General features: G+C 40.6%; 1 protein-coding gene across 9 annotated transcripts in view; it reads left to right on the top strand.

The window, feature by feature from the left end:
* ANKRD55 (ankyrin repeat domain 55) overlaps positions 1-13,734 on the top strand; it is a 431,118-nt gene that overhangs the window by 354,784 nt on the left and 62,600 nt on the right. For all 9 annotated transcript variants that reach the window (XM_021076744.1, XM_021076738.1, XM_021076741.1 and 6 more), the window contains 2 exons: positions 6,102-6,224; positions 13,147-13,277. In XM_021076744.1, coding sequence (XP_020932403.1) covers positions 6,102-6,224; positions 13,147-13,277 — 254 coding nt within the window. The remainder of the gene's footprint in view (positions 1-6,101; positions 6,225-13,146; positions 13,278-13,734) is intronic.

The following is a 13,734-nucleotide window of genomic DNA, read 5'->3' as shown; positions in this document are numbered from 1 at the left end:
CAACCACAAGTCTATTCTGCAAGTCCATGATTTTCTTTTCTGTGGATCTTTAATGACAGGAAGCTTACTACCTCTTGAGGAGACTCGGGACATTTTTACAGTGATCTAACAATTAAAATACCCTTCTGCCATTCTCACCCACTGTTATTTCTTTTTTCGTTGTTTTTTTGTTTTTTTGGTTTTTTTGTCTTTTTAGGGCCACACCTGTGGCATGTGGAAGTTCCCAGGCTAGGGGTCAAATCAGAGCTATAGCTACTGACCTATGCCACAGCCATAGCAACACCAGATCTGAGCCGCATCTGCAGTCTGTACCACAGCTCACTGCGATACCAGATCCTTAACCCACTGAGTGAAGCCAGGGATTGAACCTACATCCTCATGGATGCTAGTCAGATTTGTTTCTGCTGAGCCATGACGGGAACTTCACCCACTGCTATTTCTAACTGCTGGCATTTCACAGAGAAATTTAACCATAAAATTAATGAAGAAGGTGAAAGACTTATACACTGAAAACTACAAAACATTGCTGAAAGAAATTAGACACCAATAAATAGAAAGACATTTTTTGTTTTATGGATTAAAAGACAATATTAAGATATCAGTACTACCCAAAGAGATGTGCAGATTCAGTGCAATCCCTATAAAAATCCCAATGGTATTTTTGCATAGGTATAAAAATCCATCCTAAATTTCATAAGGAATCTCAAGGGACTACAAATAACCAAAAAAAAAAAAAAAAAATCTTACAAAAGAAGAGCAAAGGTGGATGTCTCACACTTCCTGATTTCAAAACATATTTTAAAACCACAGCAATCAAAACAGTGTAGTACTGGCATAAAGACAGACATATAGATCCCTGGAATAGAACTGAGAGTCCAGAAATAATCTCATACATCTGTAGTCAACTGATGAGTCAACAAAGGTGCCAGGACCATTCAGTGGGGAAAGAATTATCTTTTCAACAAGTAGTGCTGGAACAACTAGATAGCCACATGCAAAAACGACGAAGTCAGACCCTTATATTAACACCATCTATAAAAAATAACTCAAAATAGATCAAATATCTAAACATAAGACCTAAAACTATAAAACTCTTAGAAGAAAATGTAAGAGGAAAGCTTCATGACATTGACTTTGGTAATAATATCTTGGATGTGATGACAAGAACACAGTCAACAAAAGAAAATAGACAAATTAAGCTACATCAAATTTATTTATTTATTTATTTTTAATTTTTATTTTTTTGTCTTTTTGCCATTTCTTGGGCCGCTCCCGCGGAATATGGAGGTTCCCAGGCTAAGGGTCTAATCAGAGCTGTAGCCGCCAGCCTTCACCAGAGCCACAGCAATGCGGGATCCGAGCCATGTCTGCGACCTACACCACAGCTCACGGCAACACTGGATCCTTAACCCACTGAGCAAGGCCAGGGATCAAACCTGCAACCTCATGGTTCCTAGTCGGATTCATTAACCACTGAGCCACGACAGGAACTCCAAATTAAACTACATCAAATTTAAATGCTTTTGTGCATCAAGACACTATCAATAAAGTAATAAGGCAATGCACAGAATGAGAAGAAATATATGCAAATTATATATCTGATATGGAGTTAATATCCAGAATCTATTAAAATTTTCTACAACTTAAACAACCCAATTAAAAATGGTCAAAAACTTAGACATTTCTCCAGAGAAGATATACAAATAGCCAAAAAGCACATGAAAAGATGCTCAATATCACTAATCATAGAGGAATACAAGTCAAAACCCAAGATATCACTTCAAACCCATTAAGCTAGCTATCATTAAAACAAACACAAGAAGCAAAAATGGGAAATAACAAGTATAGGTAAGAACATGGGGAAATTGGAATCCTTGTGCATTTTTTGGTGAGAATATAAATTGTTTCAGCCACATTGGAAAACAGTGTGATGGTTCCTTAAAAAATTAAAAATAGGGAGTTCCCATCATGGCTAAGCAGTAACAAACCCGACTAGTATCCTAAAGGACACTGGTTTGATCCCTGGCCTCACTCAGTGGGTTAAGAATTTGGTGTTGCTGTGAGCTGTGGCATAGGTCGCAGACTTGGCTGGAATCTATCCCGCATTGCTGAGGCTGTGGCGCAGGCCAGCAGCTTTAGCTCTGATTTGACCCCTAGCCTGGGAACGTCCATATGCCATGGGAGTGGCCCTAAAAAGACCCCCCAAAAAAAATTCTTTTAATTTTTTAAATTTTTTAATTAAAAATAGAATTATCACATGATCCCGCAATTTCACTTCTAAGTATATACCCCAAAGAAGTGAAAGGAGTTTATGAAGATGTTATTTGTATACCCATGTTTGCAGCAGCATTTTCACAATAGCCAAAAGGTAGAAACAACCCAAGTGTCCACTGATGGATGAATGAATAAGCAAAATGTGGTACACACATGCAACAGATTATTATTCAACCTTTAAAAACAAGGAAATTCTGACACATGCTACAGTGTGGATGAATCTAGAAGACATTATGAAATAAGCCGGTCAGTAAAGGACAGATATTTCTGATTATACTTAAATGGGGTATCTAGAGTGGTCACATTCAGAAACAGAAAGTGGAATGGTGGTTTCCAGGGATGGATAGAAGGAGGAATGGCGAGTTTTTGTCTAATGGGTATAGAGTTTGAGCTTTGGAAGATGAAAAGAGTTCTGGAGATGGGTAGTGGTGATGGTTGCACAACAATGTGAATGTACAGCATGCCATTGAATTCTACACTTAAAAATGGTTAAAATGATAAGTTTTTTGTATATTTACCATACAATTTTTTTAAAAAAAACCTTCAAATATCTGAAGGCAACCATTATGACCACACAGAGTAATCTCCAGAATAAACACATCTCTTTCTTTCCACTGTCCATCATGTGTCAAGTCATTCTCCATTCTGAATCAGCCCATAGGCTGAAAGTGAAGAGAGGTGGTCCTTAGAGAGTAATTAGGTTAAGGTCACCGCAGGGTGAGAAAATGTTGAGGAATAAAAACTATAGGTTTTGGAATTCCCATCATGGCTCAGCAGTAACGAACCCAACTATTATCCATGAGGCTGCAGATTTGATCCCTGGCCTCGTTCACTGGGTTAAGGATCCAGCGTTGCCGTGAGCCATGGTGCAGACCAGGAGATACAGCTGAGATTTGACCCCTAGCCTGGGAATTTCCATATACCGCAGGTGTGGCCCTAAAAACAAAACAAAACAAACAAAAAAAAAACAGTACAGGTTCAACCACCCTTCAGTTCATTCAACTGGGTATTTTATGGACTCAGAGGTATTACCTTATGTTTATCCCTATTAAATACAATGTTATTAGAATCTGTCTGGCAAATTATTAGGGATTCTAATTCTATTAGGCAATGTTACTCCTTGTCTCCCTCAGTTGTATGTACTCAACAGTGTGATGAATGTGCCTGACAGATTTTATTGCACTCAGTGATTAGCAGGTTATAAATGCATTTACATATGTTACATAGACACATTGTATGTATATAAACAGGCTATAATACAGTGTTTCTTAGCCCAACATCAGGATCTTCCCTCTGAAGTGCCATCACCAGCATCTTTGCATGTGAACATATAGCCAGATACCAGGCCCATCTTTGTCCTTAAGTTTGGGCCCTGTTCTTGTGCCCAAAGATACTGTGAGCAATCTTAGCAAAATGTCTAGACTCCTGGGAGGGTTTCTAATAGAGAGTGACTGTTCTGTGCAATTATGGATCCTTTATCTAGCATCATCAGAGGGATGTTTCTCTCTACATGTCCCAGATTACTGATGCTCTCTAAGCATGTACACTCTCCCCCCAAAAAAGTAACAGTAGTACCAAAGTATATACAGTATTTACAACATGCCATGACCTGTTCTTTTTTTTTTTTTGTCTTTTTGCCATTTCTTGGGCCACTCCTGTGGCATATGGAGGTTCCCAGGCTAGGGGTCAAATCAGAGCTGTAGCTGCCGGCCTATGCCAGAGCCACAGCAATGCGAGATCCGAGCCACATCTGTGACCTACATCACAGCTCACGGCAACGCCAGATCTTTAACCCACTGAGCAAGGCCAGAGATCGTACCCAAAACCTCATGGTTCCTAATCGGATTTGTTAACCACTGAGCCATGACAGGAACTCCACCATGACCTGTTCTAAAAACACATAGGATTAAATATTAACTCATTCCTCACAGCAATCTTATGAGATAGATGGTTGTCAACATCATCATCTCCAGTCTTTAAAAGGAAACTAAGGCCCAGAGAGGGAAACTGGCTCAAATTTACACAACTGGTTAGTACGAACCACGAACTGAACCCCCATGGTGTGGCTCCAGAGTGCTTAGTCCTTAGAAGTGGCATTTGACTTTGCCATCCCTCTCCACCCACTTCCAGCCCTTAGGCAATTGTACAGGTGAGTTGGCTTTAAAAACAACACCTACTATGTTTTTACATAGTAAAACATGTACTAACAGTACATGTTTGTAGCAGTACTACTATGCTACAATGGATAAACTGGGATAAACCATGTATTATGGATAAACTAGGGAGCAACCATTTACTTTACAAAGCAGTTTATTGTCGTAAGTGAATCATTTTCAATGACGAGCTTCTCCTGAGACAGGTCAACTGGTTAAAAAGTCATTAATGACTGCCCAGAAATACGGGGACAGAGAAACCAAGCCAAAGGGTTAGGACCACTGCCAACTAAAGATTAATTATAACTGTAAAGTATATCTGGCATAATGTCTATAGACACAATTTTTAAAACTTTTCTTATATACATATATTTTCCCTGTACCACAGCCATGTGTGGGAGAAATTAAGTAGAGGGGCTCAGCGCAGCACCTCACAAGAGGTGTCCCTGCAAACAGAATTTGTCTCATAGCCCCTCCAGTGCTCCTCTGGGGTCAGGTGACCCACAGTTCTGTTGTCACTTTTGGAAATACTATTCATTGGTTCAATCACACACAAAGGTATAATACAGGTGGCTACCATGTTGAAAAGAGTTGCATACAGCTCTGTTTCTTTTAAAAACACCATGTCATGAAACCCCAAATGGTTCAAAGGAAGGGCTTTCAGGAAAGGACTATATACAGAGATGAAGCTGGTTGAAAGGACAATGTTTGTTACCAAAGGGAGTCCAGTAAGGGCTGGTTCTATGGAGGAGGACCCCCCCCCACCCTGATGTGAGAAAAGCTGCTACTGCTAGACTCTGCACTAGGGGAAGGCAGGAAGAAATGCCCCTGCTCTCTCTCTCCCCTCCTCACCACTCTCCTGCTGGTGCCTCTCAGGGATACTGAGGGGCAGAGGGTCTGGGTGATGCAGTCAGCAAGGTCAGACATTAGGGTGCAGAGCAGGAGAAAAAGAGTAGAGAGTACATCTGAGGGACAGAGAATAGGAAGCAAATGTTTCCCTCAAACGTGGGAAAACTTAGTCATTGAAAAGGGAGGGTAGGAGTTCCCGTCATGGCTCAGTGGTTAACAAATCCGACTAGGAACCATGAGGTTGCAGGTTCGACCCCTGCCCTTGCTCAGTGGATTAAGGATCTGGTGTTGCTGTGAGCTGTGGTGTAGGTTGCAGGTGTGGCTCAGATCCCAAGTTGCTGTGGCTCTGGTGTAGGCCGGTGGCTACAGCTCAGTTTAGACCCCTAGCCCGGGAACCTCCATATGCTGTGAGAGCGGCCCAAGAAATGGCAAAAAGACAAAAAAAAAAAAAAAAGAAAGAAAGAAAGAAAGGGAAGGTAACATGTTCCAGATCAAAAACAAAGCTAGAACCAAGATAAGGGATCCACTTTCCAATCTGAATCTGATCTCACTGATTTCAAGTAGTCTGGAAAGAAGCATTAAATCTCAGAGGACATTGATCCCCCAGGCTCCCTCCAATGTATGATGATGTTACAGCATGGCCCACAGTGGTCCACCTTTCCCCAGTAGTGGTGAAGGTGCATGTGCACAGGATGACTCAGCCTTCTGCCTGGATTCACCAGAGAGATTTTCATGAATCACTTGTGTGGGTGACACCTTGCGTGTTGTTATTCTTTCAGTGAATTCTCTCCACATACTAAGTTTGTCTCTGTTTGATTCATGTAGGTGATTCATCTGAAGAAGTTGACCTCACCATGGTTTATCAGGCAGCATCTAACGGAGATGTCAATGCTCTCACTGCCGTGATTCGGGAAGACCCGTCCATCCTAGAATGCTGTGACAGTGAAGGTGAGCTGTATGCATGTTGGGTCCTACAAGATGTCCTGCTCTATCCTTTGAGAGAAACCCTACAGAGATGAGGGCCAAGGAATATCCTTCCTGTAGCTGTGTACAGGTTCCGGAGTATTTCATTTAATGAGACACAAATATTGAAATTCTGAACATTAAGTAAACATATAAATGAACATTAAACATATAAAATAAATATAAAAACACTCTGGAAAGTGGACAGAAAATGACAGACCAGCCAGGACCTTGGGGCCCAATAAATGACTTAGTGGTAAGTTTTCCTGGGTTCATATTTCCCAGACTTGGAGTTGAAGAGGCCAATAATGCAGAAATACCAACAGACATAGGTCAAAAAAGCCCCCAGCAGAAGCCTGCTCTCTAGCCAAAGAAACAAGAAAGGAACCACAAAGAAAGACAGAAATTTTTTAGTCAATAATAAGCTTACGCTAACAAACACTGCCACCAAAAAAAAAACAAAAAAAAAAAACTATGACCCCAGCCCCATGCATTCTAACCAAGACTAAGTAGGGAACCTGGACCTCCACCTCCACCTGGTAATGAGTTCCCCATATCCCTATCCCTCTACCTGCTGAGGCAGTGTCAGAAGAATCCTTTTAAGAATTAGGACTCTCACCACCACTCAGTAATGAAGTCTTCTCTCTTAGATGTCAGTAGAGGCTAAGTAGGGGACTTAGACTTCTAAACCCATCTGGCAATAATGAGGTGGCACCCCCTTTCACTTTGGAGCAGTGTCAGAGAAAACCAGGTAAAATAGAGGGTTTAAGTAACATTAGGCAGCTCATAACACAATACCCAAAATGTTCAAGTTTCAATAGAAAAATCACCTGTCATACCAAGAAACAGGAAGACCTCAAACCAAATAGAAAAGATTAATAGATACCAACACTGAGATCACACATGTTGAAATTATCTGGCAAAGATGTTCAAGTAACCATGAAAAAAATGCTTCATTGAGCTATTACAAACGTGCTTGAAGCAAACGAAAAAAAAAAAAAATAGAAAAGTTCAGCAAAGAAATAATAGATATAAACAAGAACCAAATGGAAAATTTTAAAATTGAAAAATATAATAATTACAATTGAAATATCAATGGCTAAGCTCTGCAGCAGAATGAGGAAGCAGAGGAAACGAGAATGAACTCAAAAATAGAAAAAATAGAAATGAGATAGTATGAAAAATGGAAAGAAAATAAGCTTAAGGAGTTCCTGTCATGGCTCAGTGGTTAAAGAATCCAACTAGGAACCATGAGGTTTCGGGTTCAATCCCTGGCCTTGCTCAGTGGGTTAAGGATCCGGTGTTGCCCTGAGCTGTGGTGTAGGTTGCAGATGCAGTTCGGATCCCACGTTGCTGTGGCTCTGGCGTAGGCCGGCAGCTACAGCTCCGATTTGACCCCTAGCCTGGGAACCTCCGTATGCTGTGGGAGTGACCCAAGAAATGGCAAAAAGACAAAAAAAAAAAAAAAAAAAAAAAAAAAAAACACTTAGAAAATGAAGAGGAAGAAGATGGAAGAGGCGAAGGAGGAGGAGGAAGGGAGGAAGGAAGAGGAGGAACAGAAGAGGAAGAAGTGTCAGCCTTAGGACCTATGGAACTATAACAAAGAGTCTATCACTGCTTTCTCTGTCCCAGGACTTCTAGGAAGTCATTAATGATTTTTAATCAGTTTACCTGTCCCAAGAGGAGCTTGGGATTCCCTTATCATGACAGTGAAATGTTTCCTAGGAGTTCCCGTCATGGTGCAGTGGTTAACAAATCCGACTAGGAACCGTGAGGTTGCAGGTTTGATCCTTGGCCTTGCAGTGGGTTAAGGATCTGGCGTTGCCGTGAGCTGTGGTGTAGGTCTCAGACGTGGCTCGGATCCCATGTTGCTGTGGCTCTGGCATAGGCCGACAGCTACAGCTCTAATTAGACCCCTAGCCTGGGGACCTCCATATGCTGTGGGAAGCAGCCCTAGAAAAGACAAAAAGACCAAAATAAATAAGTAAAATGTTTTGTAAAGTGAGTGGTTGTTCCCTAATTTATCCATGGTAGTTTTTTGGGTGTTTTTTGTTTTGTTTTGTTTTGTTTTTTAATTTTGCTTTTTAGGGCCACACCTGTGGCGTATGGAAGCTCCCAGGCTAGGGGTGGAATCAGAGCTACAGCTGCCGGCCTACACCACAGCCACAGCAAGGTGGGATCCGACCCATTTCTATGACCTTCACCACAGCTCACCACAGCTCATGGCAATGCCAGATCCCCCACCCACCGAGCGAGACCAAAGATCGAACCCGCATCCTCATGACTTCATGAACACTAGTTGAATTTGTTTCCACTGTGCTACAGTAGGAACTCCTTCACTTTTTTTTTTTTTTTAAGCTGACTTCCCTTAGGGTGAGAAGTTGGAAATGAGGAGAATCAAAGGTTAAACACCACTTGTGTGATAAGTGCAAGACCCAGACTGATTGCATTCAATCCTGACTTGTACTGCCTGACTATGAATGGAAACGAAGATAGGGCATATCAGAATGTGTGGGACATAGCTAAAGCAATGCTAAAGGAGAAATTTATAGCACTAAAGACATTCATTAGTAGAAAAAGTATTGGTCAATAATCTAAGTGCTAACCTCAAGAATCTAGAAAACGAAGAGTAAACTAAATCCAAAGAAAACAGAAGAAATAATATAGAGAAGAATAGAAATCAATGAAATTGAAAACAGAAAAATAAGAAATAGTTCTTTGACAAGATCAGTAAAATTGACAAACCTCTAGCAATAATGACAAAGAGAAAATTAAAGAAAATACAAATTATCACCATTAGGAATGACCCTACAATCATCTAGAAGATAATAAGAGAATACAGCAAACAACTCTTACTATTTAAATGCAATAGATCAATTCCTCAAAAAAGACTACCACAGTTCATCCAATAGGAAATATTATTTGAATAATATTTGCTTGGATTGTGCATTGTTTTGGCAGTGGTATAGGCCAGCAGCTACGGCTCCATTCAACCCTTAGCCCAGGAATTTCCATGTGCCACAGGTGTGGCCCTAAAAAGGAAAAAGAAACACACACACACTATTAAGGAAATTAAATTCATAACTTCAAAATTTCCAGAAAAAGAAAAATTCCCGTCATCAGGCCTAGGTGATTTCACTGGAGACGTCTATAAACTTTTAAATGAGAGTTCCCTGGTGGCTCAGCAAGTTAAAGATCCAGTCTTTTCACTTCTATGGCTCAGGTCATTTTTGTGGCAGGGGTTTGATCCCTGGCCCAGGAATTTCCACATGCCATGGGCATGGCCAGGGAAAAAAAAAAAAAAAAAGTTCCTATTGTGGTTCAGCAGGTTAGGGACCCAACAAGGTCTCCATGAAGATGTTTGTTCCAGCCCTGGCCTCGCTCAGTGGGTTAAGGATCCAGGATTGCCACAAGTTGCACTGTAGGTCACAGATGCAGCTTGGATAGTGCGTTGCTATGCCAGTGATGTAGGCTGGCAGTCGCAGCTCCATTTGACCCTTAGCCCAAAAATTTCCATATGCCACAGTTGTAGCCCTAAAAAGAAAGAAGGAAACACACACACACACTCACAAGTAACAAATGTCTGTGAGGATGTGGAGAAAAGGGAAACCTAGAACACTGTTGGTGGGAATGTAAATTGGTGTAGACATTGTGGAAAATAGTAGGTTCCTCAAAAAACTAAAACTAGGAGTTCCCTAGTGGCCTAAGCAGTTTGAGGATCCAGCACTGTCACAGCTGTGGCTTGGCTCTCTGCTGTGCTGCAGACTCAGTCCCTGGCCTGGGAACTTCACAGCCAAAGGGAAAAAACCTAAATATGGAACTACCATATGCTTCAGCAATTCTACTCGGGGGTATGTGTCTGAATAAAATGAAGAAAAAAACTTTTAAATAAAATTAATATCAATTCTACATAATCTCTTCCATAAGTGATAAGAGAAGGGAACTTTTCTCAGTTATGTTTATTAAACTAGTATTATTCTAATATGAAAATGTGACAGAGATGATATAAAAAATAAACATACAGACTAGTACTCCGCATTAATACAGATACAGAAATCCTTGGCAAAATATTAACAAACGGAATTCAGTAGTATGTTAAAAAGAATTGGCGCCATGACAAAGTAGAGTTTGTCCTAGGAATGTAAGTCTGGTTCAATATTTGAAAATCAATCAATGTAATCCATCATATTAAGCAGCTACAGAAGAAAAATCACATGATGATATCAATTGATGTAGACAGGGCATTTGAACTATCATCCATAATGATGCAAGTTCAATCCCTGGCCTCACTCAGTGGGTTAAGGATCTGGCATTGCCATGAACTGTGGTTGTAGGTTGCAGATGTGGCTCGGATCTGGTGTTGCTATGGCTATGGTGTAGGCCAGCGGCTACAGCTCTGATTGGACCCCTAGCCTGGGAACCTCCATATGCTGCCAGTGCAGCCCTAAAAAAAAGACAAAAAGAAAAAAAAAAAAAAAAGAAGAGCATTTGACAAAATTTAATACACATTAATGATAAAAAAAAACTCAGAAAAATGGTAGTGGAGTGGAACTTTTTCAGTTTGATAAAGAGTTGTACAAAAAACCCCTAGAACTAACATTTTACTTACTGGTGAAAGACTGAATTCTTTGCTCCTAAGACCAGGAACAAAGCAAATATGTCCACTCTCTCTCATAGTCAGCATAGTGCTGGAAATTCTAGCCAGTGCAAAAAGGCAAGAAAAGAAAAGAAAAAGCATCTATATTGAAAAGGAAAAAAGAGGGAGTTCCCATCATGGCGCAGCAGAAATGAATCCGATGAGGAACCATGAGGTTGTAGGTTCAATCCTTGGCTTTGCTCAGTGGATTAAGGATCTGGCGTTGCTGTGCACTGTGGTATAAGTCACAGACATGGCTCAGATCTGACGTTGCTGTGGCTGTGGTCTAGGCCAGCAGCTGTAGCTCCGATTGGACCCCAAGCCTTGGGAACCTCCATATGCTGAGGGGTGTGGCCCTTAAAAAAAAAAAAAGAAAGAAAGAAAAGGAAAGGAAAAAATAAAACTCTTCCTTTTTTGCACAGCTTGGTTGTCTACATAGAAAATCCTAAGGAACCTATGAAAAAAATCCTTCAACTAGTGACTTGTGCAGTGTCATAGGATACAAGATCAATACACAAAAACAAATTTATTTCTGTGTACCAGAAATGAACCTGTGGACACCAAAATTAAAACCGCAATAACAATTAAAATCACTCAATAAAAATGTTTAAGTGTGAATAAAACAAAATACATACAAGATTTGTATACCAAAAACTGTAAAATGCTGATGGAAGAAACCAAAGATCTAAACAAATGGAAAAACATACCATGTTCATGGATTAGAAGATTCAGTGTAGTAAACTGCATGCTCTCCAAATTCATAAACAGGTTCATGCCATGTCTATCAAACTCCAGCAAGATGTTTTTGTAGATATAGACAAGATTATCTAAAATTTATATAGAAAGGCATAAAAATAGGATAGTTAAAACAATTTTGAAAAAGAAAATGGGGGTAATCTGTCTACCCAGTTTCAAGACTTAGTATGTAGCTACAGAAAGCAAGACTATGTGGTATTGGCTAAAGAATAGACACACAGATCAATGGAAAGGAATAGAGAACTCAGAACTAGACTCACACAAATATGCTCAACTGATCTTTGTCAAAGGTTCAAATGCAGTTCATTGGAAGAAGTCCTCTTCAACAGGAGTCAACAAGTGGTGCTGGAGCAATTCAACATGGAAAGGAGAGGAGGGGAGGGGAGAGAAGAGGAACGGGGAGGGGAAGGGAAAGGAAAAAGGGAAGGAAGGGGAAGGGGGAAAGGAAGGAAAGGGAAAGGAAGGAAAGGGAAAGTAAGGAAAGGGAGAGGAGAGAAGGAGGGAGGAAGGAAGGAAAGAAGGAAGGAAGGAAAAGGGAGAGAGTGAAAAAGAGAAGAGAAAAGAAGAGAGAGGGTAGAGGAGAGAGAAAGAAAGAAAATTTTGCCACTATTTAAGACATAGCACTTCATTGCTGCTTTTACCAAGTACAGATGCCTGGAAGAATATTAAAAGGGAGAGATTTGGAGAGAAACTGGGTTCCCAGCTGCAGTCTTTCAGTAAGAACAGCAGTCCTAGTATTTATCCATTTTCAGGGCTTCAGGGGTCTCTGTGGTCATAGTTTGCAGTGAACCTAGAGAAGAATCGCAACCTCAACATGAATCTCCAATCAAAAAAACATCTAAGCAAGTCTCAGGTGGGCAAGGGATGTGTCTGGCATTGGTTTCTTCACCTGAAGGAGTGTGAAGCACCTGGATTCTGCCTCACCAGCCGAGCTTGTTCCAACAAGCCCTGAAAAGTTAATCAGAATGTGTAACTTCATCTGTTTTTATTCAAGAAGAAAACATGAAAAACCGAAACGTGGCCTATATTGATTCCAAAAACAGAGAAGTATTTTAATAAAGGTGGCCTTTTTTAGCAAGAATTTGTACAACCCAAGGCTAGGCTACCATCACTGCCCTATACCACTTACCACCTCCAATAAATGTGTGCAGCATCTGTCTGCCCAGCTGGAGTTGCTTTCCAAAGACACTTTCAGATTCTGCATTGTTCAAACTAAGTCAGGATAAACGTGCCTGTTATGTCCCAAATTATGCTGATTAAATTTTATCATCTTCACAAAATGTTTTAATCAATCAATTACAGCAAAATTACAAAAGATTTAATAGGGCCATAAAAATACATAGTTTATATGAACATAGCAACAATCATCATCTCTCTTCAGCTCAACAGCTGGGTCTGTCTTGAGGACAATTCATTTATCTGCAAGGAGCATAATAAATGAACAGGCAAATAAAGTCTGCCCATAAATTTCACAGGCCAAACATTTTTAAAGGCTGTTGAAATGTCTCATTCCAGGATGTACACCCTTAATGCATGCGGTTTCTGGACGTCAAGTGGACACAGTGAAGCTGCTGTTGAAGATGGGAGCCAACATTAACATGCAGGACACTTACGGCCGCACAAGTCTATGCCTGGCAACCTATCTGGTACCAAGTGCATCTGTGGAGGGCATTAAGGATTCAGGTGGACTAAATGTGTTGTTGTGGGGCCCCACTTGCTGAAGAGTGTTCTTAGATTTATGCAGCTGGCCATTAGAACTAAAAATCATTGCTTTAATCATCTCCAACAGTTATATCACCACTTAGAGTTGATTTCATGGATTTAAGTCATTCTGTATCTTCCTAACAATCCTATAAGACAGAGGTGATACTGCCATTAGAAAATATTCTTCCATCTTAACTGCATCAGAATTTCTCTTGAGGGATTTCCGGACACACGTGGTACTCCTCCTAAGAATGCCCTCCATTAATAAATACCCTGAGTAGGTGGTAGCACATAAGCTGCAGTTAACCTCTCTGGGATAGGATTAGTTGAGTGGAAGCTGAAGGATGAACAAAGTAAGGAATGTTAAGACCTGGGAAGTTGATGGGTAGGGAATAGGAG

This window comes from Sus scrofa, chromosome 16 (genome assembly GCF_000003025.6).
Source record: "Sus scrofa isolate TJ Tabasco breed Duroc chromosome 16, Sscrofa11.1, whole genome shotgun sequence".
In the NCBI taxonomy this organism is placed as follows: Eukaryota; Metazoa; Chordata; class Mammalia; order Artiodactyla; family Suidae; genus Sus; species Sus scrofa.
This window is presented reverse-complemented; position numbering and strand designations above follow the sequence as displayed.